Genomic DNA, 22,862 nt, shown 5'->3' with positions numbered 1-22,862 from the left:
GACAAATTTAGACCGAAGAGACTAGAGTTCCAGTTCTAGTGCCATGAGAAATTAACAAACTGATAATATCAAGCCACTTTAACTTCAATGAGTCTTAGGTTACTTGTACAAATAGTTATGGTCCTGTGTATCTATAGTCATGTATGGTTCAACAAGAAGTATAAAGTATATCCCATACCACACTTTCAAAAATTAAAGAAAGACAGTTTAAGGGGAGGAAATCCTTATCTAATTCTGAAAAAGGCAAGACAGTATACACGGTCACCTTGAAAAAGTCTTTCTCTAAAGAATCCCTATTAAATTAAGTGTAAAGAGCAACATCTACTCCATTTTGTCAAGGAAAACCATCTTTCTAAGTAGATTACAACATCACATGTTTTAAAATAAGAAAACTCAATTTCTAATTCTGTAAATGATACTCTCCAGGAAGCCACAAAGAATTATGTTTTAATAAATCTTATAGCAGACTCATGGAATATTTTGATGATATAAAAACATTAGGATTTACAAATGAAATATGATGCCTAGAACTTATTTTGAAATCCTAGATTTTAGGAAGGGCAAAGGGTAGAAGTATGGGAGGGCATTTCTAGGTCTGCCAACTTTTATGTATGTTTGAAATTCTCCATCATAGAAAAGCAAATAAATACATACACACACACACACACATCCTCACAAGCATACATTCTTTACAAAATTAGGTATGGTAAAATATACCAAAGATTTTATTTTTTTTATATTTTTATTGATTCAGAGAGGAAGGGAGAGGGAGAGATAGAAACATCAATGATGAGAGCGAATCCCTGATTGGCTGCCTCCTGCATGCCCCGTACTGGAGATCAAGCCCACAACCACGCATATGCCCTTGACTGGAATTGAACCCGGGACCTTTCATTCCGCAGGCCGATGCTTTATCCACTGAGTCAAACCAGGGAGGGTGTTCCCCAGATTTTAAGTAAAGAATTCTTATTTCCAGCTTTTGTTCTAGTCACATATTGTTAATCTTTTATTAAAAGCTGGTATACTAGACAGTCATTGACTTTTAAAATTCTATTAGTTGTCCACGTCTTCTCTAGTAAAACTCTAGTTAATGACTTGTAGTTATGCATTTCAAATTAACAAGATTAGGCTAGGTCACAGCCACTGTTCTCAAAACTGCCAGGTAGTGGCACAAGAACAGACATATAGACCAATGGAACAGAACAGAGAACCCAGAGATCGAACCAAGCCATTATTCTCAATTAATATTTGACAAAGGAGGCAAGAGCATACAATGGAATCAAGACAGTCTCTTCAATAAATGGTGTTGGGAAAATTGGACAGATACTTGTACATGCAAAAAAATGAAACTAGACCACCAATTTACACCATACACAAAAATAAACTAAAAATGGATAAAGGACTTAAACCTAAGACGGGAAACCATAAAAACCCTAGAAGAAGCCATAAGCAGCAAAATAGCAGACATTTGTTGTAGCAATATCTTTACCGATATAGCTCCTAGGGCAATGGAAACTAAGGAGGAAATAAACAAATGGGACTACATCAAAATAAAAAGCTTCTGCACAGCAAAAGAAACCATCAACAAAACAACAAGAAACCCCACTGCATGGGAGAACATATTTGCCAATGCTATCTCTGATAAGGGTTTAATCTCCAACATTTATAGGGAACTCATACAACTTAACAAAAGGAAGATAAACAACCCAATCAAAAAATGGGCAAAGGGCCTAAATAGACACTTTTCGAAAGAGGACATACAGAAGGCATAAGAAAACATGTTCAAAGTCACTAATCACCCGAGAGATGCAAATCAAAACAACAATGAGGTACCATCTCACACTTGTCAGGTGGCTATTATCAACAAATCAAACAACAAGTACTGGCGAGGATATGAAGAAAAAGGAACCCTCTTGCACTGTTGGTGGGAATGCAGACTGATGCAGCCATTGTGGAAAACAGCATGGCATTTCCGCAAAAACTTAAAAATGGAACTCCCATTTGGCCCAGTAATCTCACTTCTAGGAATATATCCCAAGAAAACAGAAACACTAATCAGAAAGGATATATGCACCCCTATGTTCAGAGCAGCACAATTTATAGCTAAGATTTGGAAACAGTCCAAGTGCCCCGCAGCAGATGAGTAGATTAGAAAACTGTGGCACATCTACACAATGGAATACTATGCTGCTGTAAAAAAAAAAGAAGGAATTCTTACCATTTGCAACAGCATGGATGTAACTGGAGAGCATTTTGCTAAGTGAAATAAGGTCAGAGAAAGTATCACATAATCTCACTCATTTGTGGAATATAATGAACAACATAAACTGATTAACAAAAATAGAACCAGAGTCACAGAAGCATCGAACAGACTGTCCAATCTATGAGGGAAGGCGGGGGTTGAGGGGGTAAGAGATCAACCAAAGGACTTATATGCATACACATGGACACAGATAGTAGAGGAGTGAGGGCATATGCTGGGGGGTGGTGGTGGTCGAGGAGAGGTCTATGGGGGGAAAAGGAGACTTATGTAATACTTTAAACAATAAAGAATTTAAATTTTTAAAAAATTAGGCTAAAATACATGATATACCTCAATAATACTTTGAATACCATGAATACTACGAATGTACTTCAAAGAAGCTTCAAGTCAAGCTATGAGAATTAAAACGAATGCTTACAACACATTTTTAACAATATTAATGAATTCCTGTAATATAGTCTTAGGTACAAAAAGGAATCCGAATTGTGCATACACATTAATCTGATGTCTAAAATCCTATGTCTGTGTAGAAAAATTTGGAAGTTTTTTCAAATGTGAAAATGATTTAAGAAATTATTAGTGACTGATTTCCTCCTTTATATTTTTCCATATTCTACAAATTTTCTAGAAAGAAAAGCCCTTGTATATTTAAAAAACTAACAAACAAAAATGACACCACATTAAAACAAATATTCAGGTATGTGACCCCAGCTAAGAACTGCAAAGCTACTGATACAATGATCATCATCATCATAATGCTTAACATTCAAATGCTTACTATATACCCGGTACATTTTCTTAAGTATTAAGAAATTCAGCCGAAACCGGTTTGGCTCAGTGGATAGAGCGTCTGCCTGCGGACTGAAAGGTCCCAGGTTCGATTCCGGTCAAGGGCATGTGCCTGGGTTTCGGGCACATCCCCAGTGGGAGGTGTGCAGGAGGCAGCTGATCGATGTTTCTAACTCTCTATCTCTCTCCCTTCCTCTCTGTAAAAAAATCAATAAAATATATTAAAAAAAAAAAAAAGAAATTCAATCCTTGCAACAACCCTTCAAGGTACTTACTATTATTGTCCTCACTTAACAGATGAAACTCTTAACAGTGTAATTTTAACTACTTTCAAAGTAGAAAACATTTAAGTCTGAATTGCTTTCTTTGTAACTCAATTCACAAGGAATACAATAAAAGAAGTTCCACAACTACTTTAAGTTACATCTCAGCAAACCCACTGGATGAATATGATCACTTACTATGTAGGGAATTTACCTAGGGTCCTAGAATTTGCTAGTAGGTTCTCAAGTGTAAAACTAGAAAAAGTCTAATGGTAACAAATATGAGACGTGTGTAAAAGTAATTATTCTGCAAGAGCCAGACTATAAACCGTCTTCAGACTTTACGTCTACCACACCACTATGTCCTCGGGGCCTGGTATAGTATTTTACACATGGTAGGTGCTTAATAAATACCTGCTGAAGGAAAGCAGGTGGAAGAATCTAATATTGGGTACACGAGGAATTATGGAACCTGTCTAATTCAAATAAATGGGACCTGAGTGTAATTTCAAGAAAGTATTATCAGTATTAGCATAATCCCAGCTATAACACAAACAACTTTATTGTATAGTATATGCCCAGTTTTAAGACAGAAGATAAGTCAATAGTGGAGCTTATGAAAAAAGAGTCAAGAGTTAAAAATTTATCTGGGGGCAGGAGGCATCTTTCATTATCTCCAGGGTTTAACTGGGGCTAAACTGGTTGGTAGATACAATCCTAAAATGGGGATAATAATTCTCAAATACTAATGAACAAAGCCATGGAGATCCTTAACTTGTTCTATTCTGGCTACATATTCACCTAAAACTCTTCCCACTAATTTTGACTTCTTATTTAGGTTTGAATATAGTAAAAATATAGCTGACCAGTTAATGTGACTTTTCTGTTCTATTTAGTAGATGGCTATACTTCTCAAAATAAATTATAAATTGGTATTCTAGTTTCTTATGATACTAACAAAATAATGCCTAAACAACTGATCAAATCTGTGATTGCACTCAAAAAAAAGTTTCGCTGTTAAGACATGCAAAGATAATCAGACCCAGCAATGTGGAAATAACAAATTGTTCTGTGAAATCATAGCTAGGGGCAGCTGGCCTGCTGAGACATCTCCAGCTAGGGAAAATAACTGCAATGAAATATCCAGAAATGTAAGCATAAATTCAACTTTATTTATTCACCAACCCATTTAAGTAAAACAATATTGGGAATACCTTCAGAAAGTTCACTAGTTCTGGATATTTGTTCTAACTCCCAGCCAAGATGTAATGATTCATCCATACTTTGTTTCTGTGCCATTTCCAAAGTCATATTTTCTTCCATTAATTCTTCAATCTTTTTTCTATCCATATCGCGTTCCTTTTTTGTTGGCAGGAAGTAGGGAGAGAAAAGAAAGCTAAGAAACAGTACAATCTCAAGCTAATATTTTATTACTTATAACTTTTATTTATCAGAAACTAAATAATGAGGATAAATTTTGAGTTGCTTAAAATTTTCACAGTTTAAAGGCAATCACCAGTTATTATAATCACAATTGGTCAATATACTGACCAGGTGTCTGATATCCTTTTAAAGTGAGCTTTGGGGACACTGAAAACATTTCTTCGTAGTCAACATATTAATTTAGTAATATAACAAGAGATTCTGACTCAATGCTAAATAGTTTTATTTCTGTATTTTAAAGGCATTTTACAAAATAGCTTATTAGAGTTTATTTTTAAAATACAAGGCTAAATCAATAACAACCCTCTATAACAAAAGCAGAAATTTCCACTACTCCCACGTCCACAAAATTGCAAGCACTGAATTTATTTAGCTCATCTCTTCTTTGTTAAAGCATCTAGGACACTACTGTCCTTTGTCATTATAGGGAAGTCAGATGAATCTCAGAATGCTTCCTCAGAGGTCATGCAATTGATCCCCTTACAATACTTACCATTTCCATATCATGCAGTTTGGCCTTTAGTTGTAAATTCTCTTTCTCTAATTCATGTAATTTATCAGAACGAGCTCGAGTTCCTTCTAATTGGTCTTCCAACATGGTTTTTGTTTCTAGTAAAACTTGATTGTCTTCTTTTAATTCCTATAAACATTTCAAATAGGCTTTATCACAAACATGTAAATATCTGTTAATTTTTTAAAGTCTGAAACATAAAAATTCTTGGTTGTAAAATAAGGCATTAATCTGGCCAGAGTGGCTCAAGTGGTTGAGCATCAACCCATGCACAAGAGGTTGCCAATTCTATTCCCAGTCAAGGCACATACCCAGGTTCAGGCTTGACCCCCCCATGGGGAGCATGCATGCAGGAGGCAGCCAATCGATGTTTCTGTCTCATCGATGTTTCTATATCTCTCTCCCTATCCCTTCCTCTAAAAAAAACAATAAAAACTTATTTAAAAAGACATTAATCTGTCTTTATTAACAGTTCTGTGCAAGAGGAAAGCTACTAAGTAATAAAAATACAGTTGATATTTTCTTGGCTTTAGTTCTCCCCCAAAATTTAAGCTATTATGCAAACAAAACACTCAGTACTTCTATTAGAATGAGTAATACTACTATAATTTCACATAAAATTGTCAGGGTACATTTAAATCCCTTAATCGTAAGGAGAAAAAACTAAGTATAGAGAGTCTTGCAGATATTTAACACATAAATCTCCCTAGAATTAGAACTTAATTTATTTACTGAAATAGATTTAAAGAATTCTCTCCACTTAAACTGTAACTTAGAAGTGAAGGGTTTGGGGGTTTTGAGTAAAATTCCAAGACTTTGAACTAATACTCACATAAATCATAAATAAAGGCTTTATCAATAAATATTTTACATAGCATCTTGAGGACATGTTTTAAACCCCTACATCTGTTTTGAAGACATATGTTCACAAATCTATCTTGCTAAGCTTTATGCCTGTAATTTATAAGCTAACTTCAAGAGAAAGTATATTAAAACAGTGGCATCTATAAGGATCCTTTAACAGTGCCATATACTCATTTAAAAAATTGGCAAAGAATTAATATGTACCTTATTTTTATAGTCTATTTGGTCTATTTTTTTTATAACTTTCAGGCTCAAATGTTCTATGTTTTCTTATAATGTTTTCACTTCTTAATTTTTGCATACTCCTTCCTTCTTATCCCCATAATAAACATGACCAAGATCTCCACTGTTTGCAGACAATGAAGAAATTAACTAAGAAAGGAAAAAAGGATGCAGATGCAAAGATTATCAATTTTTTGCTGTCAATGTCAAACTCAACTTCATGCAACATTGTACAATAATCATTAAGTATGGAAAAATGTTTCTTCTAATTTGTTTATATAAGATGTTTATATGATTTATTGAGAAAGAGAGTGTATGAGCAGGTGTGCACACACAAGTGATTTCGCTGATCCTAATTTAGCATTCTGAGTTGAGTCAGCAAATACGTCTGTTTTCACTCCTAGGAACAAGTTTAAAATTAGTAGAGAGAAATACTTTATTTTGACTATGAGGGAAGGACTTCAAAAATCTGCTCTACCTATAATGTTAAATAAAGGGATAAAAGAAGAGCCCCAAAGACTTAAGTAAAATTAATAATGTCCAAATATCCCTTTTTAAAATTCTAAGAAATATGCTGATCTATCATAAAATAAACATCTAAATGTATTTAGTTTGCTAACATTTCAACAATTCCATTCATTTATTAAGTGTATTTTCATTGAATTTTGAAAATCAAACAGTTTTTAAAGTAATAAATTGTGAATGGTTTAAATTATGCAACATACCTCAACTCTTGCTTTATAAAACTCAATATCATGCAGCCTTTCTTTATATCTGCTGACTTCACTTTCAAGCTTATCAACTCTGATTGCCTTCTCTCGAAGTGCATCTAATTCATCTCGGTACATTCTTGCAGAACGAGCATCCGAAAGCAAATTCATGTTCTAAACATAAATAAATATTAATATTTTAAATAGTATTTTCTATTTCCTTCGTCGCACAACTTGATGAATCTACTAAAAAATCAATACATTATATACTTTAGAAGTGTGGATTTGTGGTATGTAAATTATACCTCCATTAAGTTGTTTTTTAAAATGGGGAGATATAGCCCCAGCCAGTGTGACAAAGTGGTTAGAGCCTGGGCCTATGCACCGAAGGGCCTTGGGTTCAATTCCCAGTCAAGGGCACATACCTGGGTTGTAGGCTCGATCTCTGGCCCCAGTTGGGGTGTGTGCGGGAGGCAACCATTCGATGTGTCTTTTTCACATCCATGTCTGTCTGTCTCTGTCTCTCTCTCACGCTCTCTCTATCTCTTTCTTTCTGTTCCCCCTTTCCCCACTCCCGCCTCACCTCCCCCTTCCACTCTAAAAAATCTGGAATGTAAAAATTACTCAGGATGTTTTAAAATAAGTTAACCTTTACCTAACAAAACCATTTGCAATTAATTTAAGATTAAAAGAAAGTTAACTTTAAAATACAGGACAGGGAACACAAAAAAGAGCCAAACTGTATTATTAAAGTTGATCATTATTTACTTTAGAGAAATAATGGTTCTATTCAGATATACTATAACATACTAAAATCCTGCTGGTTTTTTAATGCTTCCAAGTAAAATGATTAGTGCATATGTTTAATGCATATCTTAATGCCATTTGAGACAAATATTAAAATTCAAAAAAACCTTCTCGTAATCCTTAATCCTTTAGAACACTAGTTATTAAAGTGTGATGCAGGGACTTCTGTGGTTTCCTGAAATCCTTTCAGGGAGTTCATGAGGTCAAAACTATTTTCAAAATAATCCTAATACATTATTTCTCTTTTTCACTCTCATTCTCCCATGAGGGCACAGTAGAGTTTTCTGAAGCTACATGGCATGTAGTATCGTAAATGAATAAATTCAGAAATAGATTCGAGAATCTAGTAGTCTTCAATTAAGGCAGGCATTAAAGAGATTTGCAAAAATGTAAATAGTTTTTGTTTTGTAAAATAATATTTACTTAAAATATAAACTTTATACTTTAAACTTTAACACTAGAGGCCCGGTGCACAAATTCCTGCACCAGTGGGGTCCCTCGGCCTGGCCTGTGGGATCAAGCCGAAACCGGCTCTCCGACATCCCCTGAGGGGTCCCAGATTGCGAGAGGGTGCAGGCCAGGCTGAGGGACCCCACCAGTGCACGATCGGGGCCTAGGAGAGACACAGGAGGTTGGCCAGCCAGGGAGGAACTGCGGGAGGGCTCCAGGGCTTGTCCAGCCCGTCTCACTGAGTCCTGATCGGCGGGACCCCAGCAGAAAGCTAACCTACCGGTTGAAGCGTCTGCCACCTGGTAGTCAGTGCACGTCATAGCGAGCAGTTGAGTGGTCTTAGCATATCATTAGTATATTATGCTTTGATTGGTTGAACGGACGACTGGACAACTGGACACTTAGTATATTAGGCTTTTATTATATAGGATGGAATGGGTTGAATATTGTTTTTAAGATAAATTAATAAATATTTTTAAACTTCTTAGCTTTTATTTCTAATTTGGTAAATACCAGTAGATATAATCCTACTAATTTTTAAGAGTGGAAGAAAGTCTTGAGACCAAAAAGATTGAGAACCACTGTTTTGGAGGTAACACTGATACAAAAAAACCCTGCTACCAAGACGTGGAAGAGCAGCCACAGCATATCTAGAAATAAAGATTATCATGTCCAATCTCACAGATCTAGAAAGGACAAAAAATAAAAAACGAAGAGAACAGAAAAGTCCCAGTTTATGACCCTGCAAGTGCAGTATTCCCTGAAGTTAAAATGCAGGTTAGGGGAGGTAAGGTAAAGAAAATTGTCTAGCTTTACTTCAATTCATACCAATGAAAACAAAACATTATACAGTGATTAAAAGAAGTAACTTCTTAAACAAATCTTGGTTAAAGATGCAAAGAAAACACACTTTAGTAAAAAAAAAGCTTTTTTTTAAGTAAAAAGTTTTATCTTATTTAATAGGAAAAGAATGAAAAATTAAAGGCATTCTGTCTTATATAACATAAAGCACCATCAGAGAGTGGAGACCTAGGGAGATATACATTAGCAGCCACAATTTATAGTGTAGTTGTTTCAGCTTCCAAGCCCACAGAAGCCAGTTACATAAAAAAGAGAAACTTGGAACCGTCCTAATCCTGAGGCTCCTTTGAATCTTAGCAAAGTTTAAACAGCACTGATAAAAAAAAAAAAAAAAAAAAAAAAAAAAGCTCACAGACTATGATTTCTAGTTTTGGCTCTGGCATTTTTGAAGAGAAAAACACTGAAAAAGTAATCAGATCTCTTGAAATCTCAGTAACCTCAGAAAGTATTAAGGTAATCGTTATAAATTATAAGGAGAAAAATCAATTTCCAATTTCCAATTACTTAGTGGTCCTATGTAATAAAAGTTTCAGGTACAAACCTCTTGCTGCAGCCTTTTTAATTCTATTTCCATTTGCTCAAGTTCTTGTTTGCAGTCCAGCAACTGTTCAGTCTTTTCCTCCCTTAAGTGCAAAAAACATTTATTAAATGTAAGCTTACTGCTTTAAAAAACTATAATCATCTTCATGAATACAAATTATTATTACTAAATGTCTAGTTGAACATAGTATTAGCCATGACTCCAACCCAGGGGAAAAAGATAAGGAAATGGATTTTAGGAATTTATATGATTAGATGTCATCAATAAAACTCCCCTAAACCTCAATGATTAGCATCCTCATAGTTCATAAGGTAGTTTTTCTTCATCTTTCCTGACATCTCTCATTCCCATTCTTCTTTCTCTTTCTCCCTCTCTGCATAGTCAAAACCAAGTAAGCTGAACAAATTTTTATGCAATGCAATACTATCTGGGTCTGAGACTTATAAAAGTCTCCAAACTATTTTCAACATTCACAATGGCCTAAAGGAAATTATACCCTGCCACACAGATACCTAAATCTTTACAATTCTCTTGGTTTCTTTCCTGAAGCCTATAAACATCCTCAAATTTCTCCAAATTTTTTCTCTTTACACTGCTTTACTTTCTCAGTTTTCTATCTGCCCTTCAGAGCCAACCTCCTCAAAATCAAGTTTCCATTATCTCTACTTTTCAACTTTCTGGTTTTTTAGTAAAAAAGATAACTGTTCATTGTAGAAAATAATCTGCTGTTGACATCTCTCACACCCATACATTTTTTAAAAACCATAATTTTTTTTAGCACATCCAATTTATGTTTTTAATGTTTTTTAAATTGAACTTATTGGGGTGACATTGGTTAATAAAATTATACAGGTTTCAGGTATACTCAAAACTATAATTTTTAATGGAGAAATAGTCCCTTTGACAGAGGAACCATAATTAATTTACTTAAGTGGATTTTATTCTTTATAGTAATAAATAATGTTTTGGTAAATGAACTCATTATGCATTATACACTGAGTGGCCAGATTATTATGACTGGCCAGATTATTATGACCACCCCATCAGTATAATGAAGTGAATTAGTTATGCAAATAATAATAATAATAATAAAACCTTGAGTATTTGCTTAGGAAGTTTTCAATATTCAGTATTTTTAGAAGTGTCAATGAAGTACTTACTGATGGGGTGGTCATAACAATCTGGCCAGTCATAATAATCTGGCCACTCAGTGTACATTATACAGGACAGATTTCTACAACTAAATTATAGGTTTAAAGGTACTTGATATACTACTGTCAAACTGCCCTCCAGAAAAGTCATTATAAATTTATAAGGCAACAACAGAGGATAAAAGTGCCTATATGTGAAACAATTTAACAACTGAAAAATGCTGTCACTGTTCTAATTTACATTTATTTGATCACTAGAAAAGGTTAAATTTGTTTTCTTACGTTTGTGGAATTAAAATGATAAAAAGCTATTACACTTTGCAATTTATAAGATTTCTTACAAATATTTCTTTTTAGATTAAGATTATCAATTTTTTCAAAAAGTATAAACAAATTCTATTTATTATTATAGTAATATATATACATATATATACAGACATATATATGACATAAAACTGCAATTTTAAGTGTACCATTTTTAAAAAAAAATATATTTTACTGATTTTTTACAGAGAGGAAGGGAGAGGGATAGAGAATTAGAAACATCGATGAGAGAGAAACATCGATCAGCTGCCTCCTGCACACCTCCTACTGGGGATGTGCCCGCAACCAACGTACATGCCCTTGACCGGAATCGAACCTGGGACCCTTCAGTCCACAGGCCGACGCTCTATCCACTGAGACAAACCGGCTAGGGCAAGTGTACCATTTTTAAGTGTACAATTTTAACCATTTTTAAGTGTACAATTCAGTGGCATTAATTACATTTAAAATGTTGTTAAACGACCATGACTATCTATTTCCAAACTCTTTTATTATCCCAAACAGAAACTCTGCCCATTAGGCAATAACTCTCCAATTCCCCCAGACCCCCACAGCCTCTACCTCTAATCTACTTTCTGTTTCTCTGAATTTGTCTATTAAAGATATTTCATTTAAGTGGAATCATAAAATATTTGTCCTTTTGTATCTGATTTCTCACTTAGCAAATTGTTTTCAGGGCTCATCCATGTTGTAGCAGGTATCAAAATTTCATCCCTTTTTATGGCTGAATAACAGTCCATCACATGCCTATAGCACATTTTGTTATCCATCCATCAGTTCGTGGACACTGAGGTTGTTTCTACCTTTTGGCTTTTGGCAATAATACTGCAATGAACAATGGCAAACAAGTATCTGTTTGAGTTCCTGTTTTAAATTTTTGGGGGATATACAGTATCTAGGAGTGCAACTGCAGGGTCATATAAAAATTCGGTTTTACTTTCTGAGAAATATTGTCAAATGCTTTTAATTTTACTTATTTTTTTCTGGATGTTTACATATTTATATTTTTATACAAATAGAGCAACCACCTTTTACAAATACTTTTTTTGCTTTTGTGTACAGTTCTTCCCTACCTAGAGAATATATACTCATCTGCATATTACTTTCTGATTCTTTTAGCATTATCTCATTTTTTACATTTAGCTCTTTAATCCAGTGGTTGCCAACCGGTGGTCCGTGAGGTCTGCACGGTTGGTGACCGTTGCTTTCATCCATGTGGAATTCACTTTGGTGTATGTGAGGTATAAATTTAAATAAATTTTCCAAAACAGTTATCCAGGAGTTCAAATATTTGTGTACCCATTTGACCACTATATTTATAGCAATAAGGTTTTCCATCCACACATCCCCACTAACACTGGTTTTCATAGAGTCAATTAGATCTTTATTCCCAAATCCAGTGGATTATTTTCAGATCTCTCTGAAAAATTTAGTAGCGTTAACTCCATTGTTCTTGACAATCTCTCCACTGGCTTCCATGACTTCACACTCGGGTTTTTCTACTTTACTGACTCTTTTGCTGATTTCATGTTTTGGGCCTATCTTTTAGCTAACAATTGTCAAGCTCTCATTACCTGTGCTAGGCATTTTTGCTAAGCACTTCTCACTTTGCTAAGCACTTAATCCTTACAAGAGCCTTCTAAGAAGTAATAGCACTGATAGCAGCTCACATTTAGTGAGCACTTACTAGTAATTCTGGACACTGTTCACTTTACGTATTTACCTCACAAAACAATCTGACAATAGGCAGAAGTATTCCTAGTTATTAGGCTACGAAACCAAGCAGCCTTAAAGAGGTTAACTTGGTCAGCCCTAACCGATTTAGCTCAGTGGATAGAGCGTCGGCCTGCGGACTGAAGGGTCCTGGGTTCGATTCCAGTCAAGGGCATGTACCTTGGTTGCGGGCACATCCCCAGTAGGGAGTGTGCAGGAGGCAGCTGATCGATGTTTCTCTCTCATCGATGTTTCTAACTCTCTATCCCTCTCCCTTCCTCTCTATAAAAAATCAATAAAATATATTTTTTAAAAAAAGAGGTTAACTTGGTCAGAGTGGGTCAGTTAAGAAGTGTTGAGCCAGGAGCGACACTCAGGCAGAATGTATCAAAAGCTCATGAGCTTGGCCCTAGCCGGTCTAGTCTGGCTTGATGGACAGAGCGTCGGTCTGTGGACTGAAGGGTCCCAGGTTCAATTCTGAACAAGGGCACATGCCCGGGTTGTGGCTCAATCCCCAGTTGGGGGCATGCAGGAGGCAGCCAATCAATGATTCTCTCTCATCATTCATGTTTCTATCTCTCTCCCTCTCCCTTCCTCTCTCTGAAATCAATAAAAATATTTTTTAAAGTTTATCTCATAGCTCAATTTAAAAGTGAGAAAAGTATCTAAATAGACATTTCTCCAAGAAGATATACAAATGGCAAATTAGTATAGAAAAAGATGCTCACCATCATTAGTCATCAGGGAAATGCAACTCAAACCCACAATGAGATATCACTTCATACCCACTAGGATAGCTATAATCAAAAGGTGTCAAATGAGTATAGGTGAGGATATGGAGAAATTGCTGGTAGGAATACAAAATGGTGCAGCCAAATAGTTCAACAGTTCCTCAAAATGTTAAATATAGAACTACCATATGATCTAGCATTTCCACTTCTCAGTATATGCCCAAGAGAATTGAAAACATCATGTCCACACAAAAATGTGCACATGAATGTTCATAGGAGCATTATTCATAATAGCCAAAAATGTAAACAAGTCAAATGCCCATCAACTGATAAGTAACCAAGCATGGTATATATCCATCTAATGTTATTTAATCATAAAAAGGATGAAACACTGATACATACTACAACATGGATCAACCTTGACAACATTGTGCTAGTGAAGAAGACAGTCACGAAATGCCATATAATGTACAATCCATTTATATGAAGTTTCCAGAATAGGCAAAACCATGGAAATAGAAAATATATTAGTGTTTGCCAAGAGTTGTCAAGGGCAAAGAGGTATTGGGACTGACTGCTAATGGGCATGGCCCTTCTCTTTGGGGTGACAAAAATGTCTTGAAATCAATGTGTGAGAGCTGTGCAACTCTATGAATATACTAAAAATTATTGAATTGTATACTTTAAAAGAAATTTTCTGATATATAAATTATATCTCAATAAAGTTATTTTTAAAAAGAATAATTTGTGTGACACAAAATCTCTGAAAACATGGGATTCATGAAGGCAGAAAAATTATTAAAGAAAGCTTTTGATAGTGTTAACTACTACATAAAAATGTAATTTTTAAGGAAATTACTTCTTCCAGCCAAAATGCAAATAATACTTTTACTCTGTATGTTAATAAGTCAAAAGCAATTATATTATAATGTACCACCCATAAGTATGTTATTAGTTAATTTGCATGTTCTCATTACAATTATTTATTTCCATTAGGTCTAAGGCCATCTGAACTATTTTTATCCATCCTGATTTTCATACTTCATCACTTTAGTAAAGATCTGTCCAAGCAAAAAGATGTAAAATAAATTTTAATAGAAGAAATCCACCAAGGAACACATTTTGAAGGACAACAAAGATATTAGATAGTATCTGATGAAATGCTAGTTTCTAGGAATACTTGCTATATATAGCATATTTATTTACTAATAAAAAATTTTTACATTTTCTAATCAGCATATGAAAGACCAAATCTTATCAATCTCTTTTAAGATGTTTGGAATTTTAATAACTCCATGGCAAGTAAATTTTATTTAAAAATCAAATTCTAATTCTATAGTGCAAAATGTTAAATGAATTCACAGCCAGCATTGCAGTTCTAATTGCATGCTTTATCTAAAGACTGGAGAAGATGGTACTAAATTATATGGAACAAACTAGTGTTCACTGTTTAGGCTATCCATTAACTGCCAGTCAAACTAATAACAGCAATCGCTTCCCTAATTTTCCTGGTGCAGCTGTTTATAGAATATCCTGGGCGTGTTCACTGCAATAGATACATAATAATGCAGACATCCACAATGTAGGCTGTATTTATTTTTTTTCACATTTTTCTATAAACTGTGTATTTTTTCTACCTTGCATATTTAATCACTTTCTTAAACTAACTGCTTTAAACAATCAGTAAATAAACTTAATCGCTATATTGTGGCTTTAAATTTAAACCTATACTCTAAAGCCCAAATTCCAGGGAAGAAAACAACAAAAAGAAAAAGTCCAAATACAAAAATCCTTTGTTCTTTTTGAAGTGCAAAATAAAAAAATCCCCAGCAGGGATTGGTCATGTCTTTACATGTGATTCACCAAGGAATGCCTATGTGACACATACTGACTTTTCTGTAATGTTCTTTGAAAGATAAATTTCACCAGCACCAACCAATCTGAATATTTACCACTGCTAAGTACATGAGTCAGGCATTTCAATTACTCAATGCAGAAGATACACACACAAAATTATTTGTAAAACTGTATGTCAACAATTCAGTCTTTTATAACATTAATTTTATTTTTATATGTATATTTTATTGATTTTGGAGGGAGAGGGAGAGAGGGAGAGGGAGAGGGAGAGAGAGAGAGAGAGAGAGAGCGAGAGAGAAAGAGAGAGAGAGATTGATTGGCCACCTCCCTAACATGCCTTGACCAGGGATGGAATCCACAACTTGGGTATGTGCCCTGACTGGAATTGAACCCACCACCTTTCAGTGCACAGGATGATGCTCCAATTAACTGAACCACACAGGCCAGGGCTACAACATTAATTTTAAAAGAGCTAAACTTATTGATCTGTACCAGTGGTTGTCAATGTTTTGTATTTAAAGCATGTAAAAATAAAAATATTAAGGAGATCCCAATCTGCCAAGGAAGAACATTATTTTATAAAAGAAAGGGCATTTTAACACTAGATAAGTAGGGCATAAATCCAGAATCAAGGGCATCCTTTAAATTTTTAAGATTTAGCATTAAAAAAACCTAACGCTGGTCTCCTTATTTTTCTCATTTTGACAAAAACTAGTAAAAATTGTGACTCAGGCCAGCAATTAAGAACTACTATCTATATGCCATAAGCCTAAAAATATTGTTTAGGTCACCTTTCAACCATATAAATTCAATGAAGCTTGAAAATTGGCAACTTACAATTCCTGCCTCAGCCTTCTTATCTTGGCCTTAGCATCTGCCAGTTCCACTGACAGATGTTGTCGACTTTCTGTCCGCTTCATGCCTGGAGAACCACAGGGTGACTGTGCAGATGAAGACGCATGGGGTAGAAAATGAAGACCATCCCGTTCTTCAGAGAGTTCTATGATGGTCTAAGGAAATGTGGAAATGAACACAGAATCACTTTTAGTATTTTACATATCAAAGACCTAAACACATTAACACTATTCACTGTCTCTAAGTACTATATACTATAATATCAAAACAATTCATTGATAAAAAAAACTTAACTCTGTCATATTTAGTTGTCATTTTTTAAAAGTTTGAATCAGTAGGTCATGGACAAGCTATTAGTAATAGTAGAAGATAAGAGTAGAAGATGACAATACTCTTTTCCATTTTTAGTTTAACAAAAGAAATCAATTATAGTAAAATAACTCGACCAGATGGCAACTGCCAGAAAGGCATAAAAGACATTGACGTAGGAAAGAAATTAACCCAAGAATGATATATCTACAACTGTGCTGTCAAATATGGTAGTCAGCAGCACAAGTGGCTATTGAAGTACAAATTTAAAAAATTAAAAATACAGTTCATTAGTCACACTAGTCACATTTCAAGTGCACAACAGCCATATGCAGCTAATGGTTATTATATTGGACTAGAGGCCCGTTGCAGGAAAATTCCTGCAAGAATAGGGCTTCCTGCGGCTGGAGCGAAGCAGAGAAGGGAGCGAAACCCGCCGAGGCAGGCTTCGCTCCCGCCTCCGCCGCCCTGCTTGCTTTTCCGCAGCTTCACTCCCTTCTGCAGCACTTGGCTTCCTTCTATGTTGTCTTCAGTCTTCACTCCCTGCCTGTGTATGCAAATTAACTGCCATCTTTATTGGGTTAATTTGCATACTCATCTGATTGGCTGGTGGTGTAGCAGAGTGACACCAATTTGCATGTTTCTCTTTTATTAGTGTAGATAGTGCAGAAATATAATCTTGCCATCATTACAGAATTGGACAATGCTCTAGAATTGTAAACAGGGATCTCAGAGAAACCTACCAGAATCTCAGAGGTCTCATTCAGTCCCTTAATTCTGCAAAGTAACTGAGGCACAGAGATTGACTTGTCCATAATCACACAATTAGCTAGTAGCAATGCCAAGACTCCAAGCCAGTCTCAACTCTATATCTTACTCTCTCTTACAATAGTTCCAATCTGCTTCCCGTCTCAATGCTTCCTTCCCTAATCACTTTCTCTAGAAACCCTCTATAAAACACAAATCTCCTTCTGGTTATCCTAAATCTGGACTTTAAGGGCTTTCTAATCTACATGTACCTCACTCAATCATGTTCATCCATTCCCCGAATTTTCCTTTTATTGGAAAATTCTCTTATTCTACCAATTTCTCAGCCTTTTTTTCAAACTTCTTTGGCAAACAGGAATTGAGTTCTATGGAAATTTCAACTGTCCTATATCAGACAGAATGGGTGGGATTACCACCTCAGGACCATGAGATCACCATCCTCACTTAGTTTCTCATTACCAAGTCTTACACCACCCTCACTAAATCATTATTTTTCCTCTTCTTTTATTTTTTTAAACCACACACGGAATTCATTTCCTTATCCTTGAGATATATTTCAGCACCTGAATGAAGGTCTATCCAACTATCGCTTTCACAGATTCTAGTTTGTCTATTGATAAACCACAGAATGTGACTTCCCAAGTTCTTTTCTCTCTACAACTCCTCATCCATTCCCTATTTGGTACATACAGGCTTCTACAGTGAAGGCACCATTCCTCTTTTGTGCCATGATTCCTTAACTATCATTACTCCCATATCACCATACCTATGCCTGAACCTTTAATCATTCAACTCCCCCCTTTTATACAGTCAAACAAATTTTTCCTGCCTACTCTAGAGTTCTTAATCAGCCTGGAGCTACAATTAGGTCCGTAAATGTCACCCTTACTTTCTAATTTAACACTACCATGCCATCTTTGGCTATGGCTCACTCTTTTGGGGGGGGGGAAAGGGGGGAATATTTACAGAACTTCTAACTAGAGATTTTCCAACAAGATCTCATCCAATACTATAATTTGTAATATAAGTATTATGTCTATTTTAGATTAAATAACTTAACCAAAGTCACACATCTAATAATATATATAAAAGGAATTCAATTTCAAATCTGACTCTAACACTATGTTATTTTCCTTACCTACCATCATTTTTTTTTTCATTCCTGCTCCAAGGTAATAAAGAACTCAAGAGAAAAACAACAACAAATACACAGCCCAACTACAGGTCTATTTTCAATTAAGCTCTTTCCAATGACCATCCATCCTTTTATGGAAAATCTCTCTGATTTCCTGGCAAATTTCCCCATAATGGCTATTATAAATATAATCCCCTTTCTTTACTTACGCCTTCAACTGCAAACAGCTATCATTACTTCCAAAAAATGACCTCTCCTCCAACTTGTTTAAGAAACAAAACCACTTGAGATTAAAGCCTCCACTTTTACATATCTCTTGCTCCCTACACATAGTCCTTATTTCTATAACATTTTGAATTGGCTTTTTTCTTTGTTCTTCAAAGGTATACATACAAGTAAGTCTCTTCTATATAGGAAAAAAAAAAATCACATTTCTCTCTTACTACTCTTCTATTTCTCTTTCAATGGTATTTTTTGAAAAATAGTTTATATGTTCATTGACAATAATTCATCCTATCCACTCATCCAGTGTGTCTAGCCCAACTTCCCTGTCACTGTGCATAGCGTCATTAATCTCCATAGTAGCCCAGGCTCAATTTTCACTGAGTCAATTTTTATTGGTTAATTTTCTTTCTGTCTCAATTATCTGTAATTTTGTCTCCTAACATCTCCTGACTCTAACCTGTACACAGTGTTTAATAAATATTTGTTTCATGCACAAATAAATTATAACTTAAATGTTACCTTTTATTTTTCATTTGCAATGTATTTTTTTCCAGTAAACCAAATAATCTTTCTTATACCTCCTTTATATCTCTGATCATATCCAGCATAGTAATGAGCTGCTCAAACATATTATAACTGAGTAATTGATAAAATGGAGAACTTAAGAAAAGTACTGGAGACACATACTACAATTGAACTAAAAAGATGGTGAAATGGAGATATCAAGAGCTTCCAGATGCCAATGCACAGAGCACAAAAGAACTATGGGCCGAAAAAATATTTTTAAAAAGGAAAGAAAGAAACTTGTTACTAAGAATTAAGAGCATCTAGAGCAGGGGTGGGCAAACTTTTTGACTCGAGGGCCACAATGGATTCTTAAACTGGACCGGAGGGCCGGAACAAAAGCATGGATGGAGTGTTTGTGTGAACTAATATAAATTCAAAATAAACATCATTACATAAAAGGGTACGGTCTTTTTTTTTTTTTTTTAGTTTTATTCATTTCAAACGGGCAGGATCCGGCCCACGGGCCATAGTTTGCCCACGGCTGATCTAGAGGTATTTTCCATTAAAGACTATGTAAACACTTTGACTTTTCTCTAATGATGGTAGTTTCTTGAGCTGAAGGCCTCTGGACATTTTCCCAAAAATCTGACAGGAAATGTCATTAAAGCATAACTTTAATTAAATAAGTCTTCTCTGATCCTTCGGATCCTAGACATTCCACGAGCAGCTGCAAGTAATATCTTCTTTCTTTAAATTCCTATAGTGTTTAGGTACATGTCTCTTTTTGGTATTTATAACTTTCAATGTTATCTTTTGGTATTTATAACTTTCAAAATTATCTTTTCTAATTAGTCCTGATGACCCAAATTAAAATTCTCCCTTTCCCCGCTCCCCCAAGAGAACTGAATCAGCTAGCAACTTGTTTCCTGAATACTATAGACAGGAGAATAAGACTGATTCTTTTTTCCTTGTTAGAAAAACAAATTCAAAAAAAATGCTCAATCAGGCAAGTTTTAAAAAGGCTTTTCAAATAATCTATAGTGTTTATTATTCCTTTTAGTTTTAACACAGACAATGTAATGACAAGTATTTTGTTCACATTTTTCCAAAATAATGTACTGCTTCATACCATATTAATCAGTTCGTGTAAGTGAGATTAATTTATCAGTCATATGAAACCAAAATATAGATTTTTTTAAAAATTTTAATTTCAGAGAGAGGAAGGAAGAAGGAGAGAGAGATAGAAACATGAATGATGAGAATCATCGACTGGCTGCCTCCTGCATGCCCCTTACCAGGGATTGAGCCCGGGCATGTGCCCTGACTGGGAATCAATCCGCAACCTCCTGGTTCATAGGTTGATACTCAACCACTGAGCCACACTGGCCGGGCCAAAGTATAGATTTTTAGAAGTAATTTCTCAGAAGTTGGAGGACACCTTAACAAAATATCTTTAATATCTTGAAATACAAAGGGATGGTCTAGCAATGAATAAAGTGATGAAAAGATACTAATATAAAAAAAGGTACAGCATATGGTTCAAAAATCAGATTGAAAATGAAACAAAAGTCAGGATAAGTTTGATATATACTAGAGATTTTTTCAATTTACTCTTTTCTTTCTTTGGTCTCACTGTATTAGCTTTTTAAAAATTTTAATTATTGCTCTAAAATATTTATTTCCTATATTGTCTTCTTCAATGACTGAAGAAAAACTGAAAATTCTCATCAGAACTGAATATACTCTAAAGAGACATGAAAGTTTTGTTCATAAAAATAAATCTTTAGGAATTTCTTCTGTATAGTCTTTTATTTGTCCCAAGAGTAATCAAATTCTGTATAAATCAGCTCAAAACTGTCTCCATGTAAATGGAACAAATGATCAAAGCTATACATTCTCCTGAATGGCAGAGTACTTTGGTCTGATACTCAGAAAATATTACTCACCACCACATGCACTGAAGTCTAGACTCCTCTAAAAATTACAAGCTGTTTTCAGAGAGTGCAGGCAAAAAATTCTGGAGCAATTTTTCCTCTTTTTAAAAAGCAAAGTACTGTCTTAAACAAGTTTATAATAATTCTCTTTTTTTTAAATCACACCTCATTATACTGACTACAAAAATTTGAGAACTTTTGTGGGACATTTTATACAAAACACCTGTTATTCTCCTTTTATTAACACTTATTTTTCCAACCTCACATGGTAATAAAACTAAAAATTATCCTTAAGTAAATTCTTATGCTTCAAGGCAATGATTTTTCCACTTACATCAACGATATTTTCAGTTTCACACTTTTGTACTCTTGCCGAGCTATGGGGATGACTTAAGAAAACACATAGGAAAAAAATCAGAATAATAATTTAAAAGGAAAGGAAGAAAGAAACCCTGATTGTAATCTGTTTACTAGTTTATTGTTTAAATTTGTCTAATCTGGGGCCCATATGTCCTTTCTGGTTCCTATGTCGCACAAAAAAACAAAAAACAAAAAAAGCATACCGTATTTTAATAAATAAAGTATCAATTCTGAAGTGTTTCTAAATGCTATTTTTTCTCTTTTTTTGGAAATCAAACTTTGGTAATATACTGAAAGAAATTTACAAACCTCTGAATGTTCATCTCTCTCATCTATAAGTCTTTTTAGATGCAACACCATATTTTTCAAGAGTGGTTCTATTTCCTCCTGAGACATATCAGTCACTTCCATCCATTGCAAATCAAACACATTTTCCTGATTATGGGTTACCTTTAGAAAAACAACCAAAATACATAACTTTTAAAATGGCTAATACTTAAAATCTATTTCATTTTAGCAAAATATTAGCTCAAATATTATGTCCCATATAATAAAAATATAAAAAGCAAATATGATGTTTAAAAAAACATTTAAAAGTAATGAATGATGAAAAAGCTACTACTAAAAATTATTTTTAAAAACATTATTTTTTAAATATAAATTTTAAAATAAATTTCTATTTCTTTTCCAATTAAAAAAATAAGATATTTCATTCAGCCCTAACCGGTTTGGCTCAGTGGATAGAGCATCGGCCTGCAGACTGAACGGTCCCAGGTTCGATTCCGGTCAAGGGCATATACCTTGGTTGCGGGCATATCCCCAGTAGGGGGTGTGCAGGAGGCAGTTGATTGATATTTCTCTCTCATTGATGTTTCTAACTCTCTATCCCTCTCCCTTCTCTGTAAAAAATCAATAAAAATATTTTTTTTAAAAGATATTTCATTCAAAGCATTCCTAAAGGAAGGTAATATTGATGTCTGACAACTGCTTTAACAAAATCAATTTAACTTTTTATTAGCTAATACTAAATGTACTGTACTTTAATCTAAAAGTAAAAGTTTTTTAATCATATAGGACATATGTTCTTGTATTTTTATACTTGAAAAGCTAATTCGTTATAGATTCTGAAGATGACACCATTACAGAACCTAAGGAGAAAAGAACTTCCAGTATAAAGATTTTTAAAAAAATGAAAGTTATATAAGTAAAATACTTAGTTCTTGCTTTTCTTTTCTCACCATGATTCTGATATTTTGCTTTAACTTTCAC

The 22,862-nt window shown here is 34.5% G+C and overlaps 1 protein-coding gene across 5 annotated transcripts in view; it reads right to left on the bottom strand.

Annotated features, from left to right (window-relative positions):
- Positions 1-22,862, bottom strand: part of CCDC88A (coiled-coil domain containing 88A) — a 106,530-nt gene that overhangs the window by 43,445 nt on the left and 40,223 nt on the right. For 4 of the 5 annotated variants that reach the window (XM_005884598.2, XM_005884601.2, XM_005884600.2 and 1 more), the window contains exons 7-12: positions 21,903-22,043; positions 16,338-16,510; positions 9,725-9,806; positions 7,081-7,239; positions 5,252-5,398; positions 4,530-4,674 (exon numbers count right to left, since the gene is read on the bottom strand). In XM_005884598.2, coding sequence (XP_005884660.1) covers positions 4,530-4,674; positions 5,252-5,398; positions 7,081-7,239; positions 9,725-9,806; positions 16,338-16,510; positions 21,903-22,043 — 847 coding nt within the window. The remainder of the gene's footprint in view (positions 1-4,529; positions 4,675-5,251; positions 5,399-7,080; positions 7,240-9,724; positions 9,807-16,337; positions 16,511-21,902; positions 22,044-22,862) is intronic. The other variant, XM_014532040.1, reaches the window with a different exon arrangement.

The sequence above is a fragment of the Myotis brandtii genome, unplaced genomic scaffold (genome assembly GCF_000412655.1).
Source record: "Myotis brandtii unplaced genomic scaffold, ASM41265v1 scaffold84, whole genome shotgun sequence".
Taxonomy (NCBI): Eukaryota; Metazoa; Chordata; class Mammalia; order Chiroptera; family Vespertilionidae; genus Myotis; species Myotis brandtii.
This window is presented reverse-complemented; position numbering and strand designations above follow the sequence as displayed.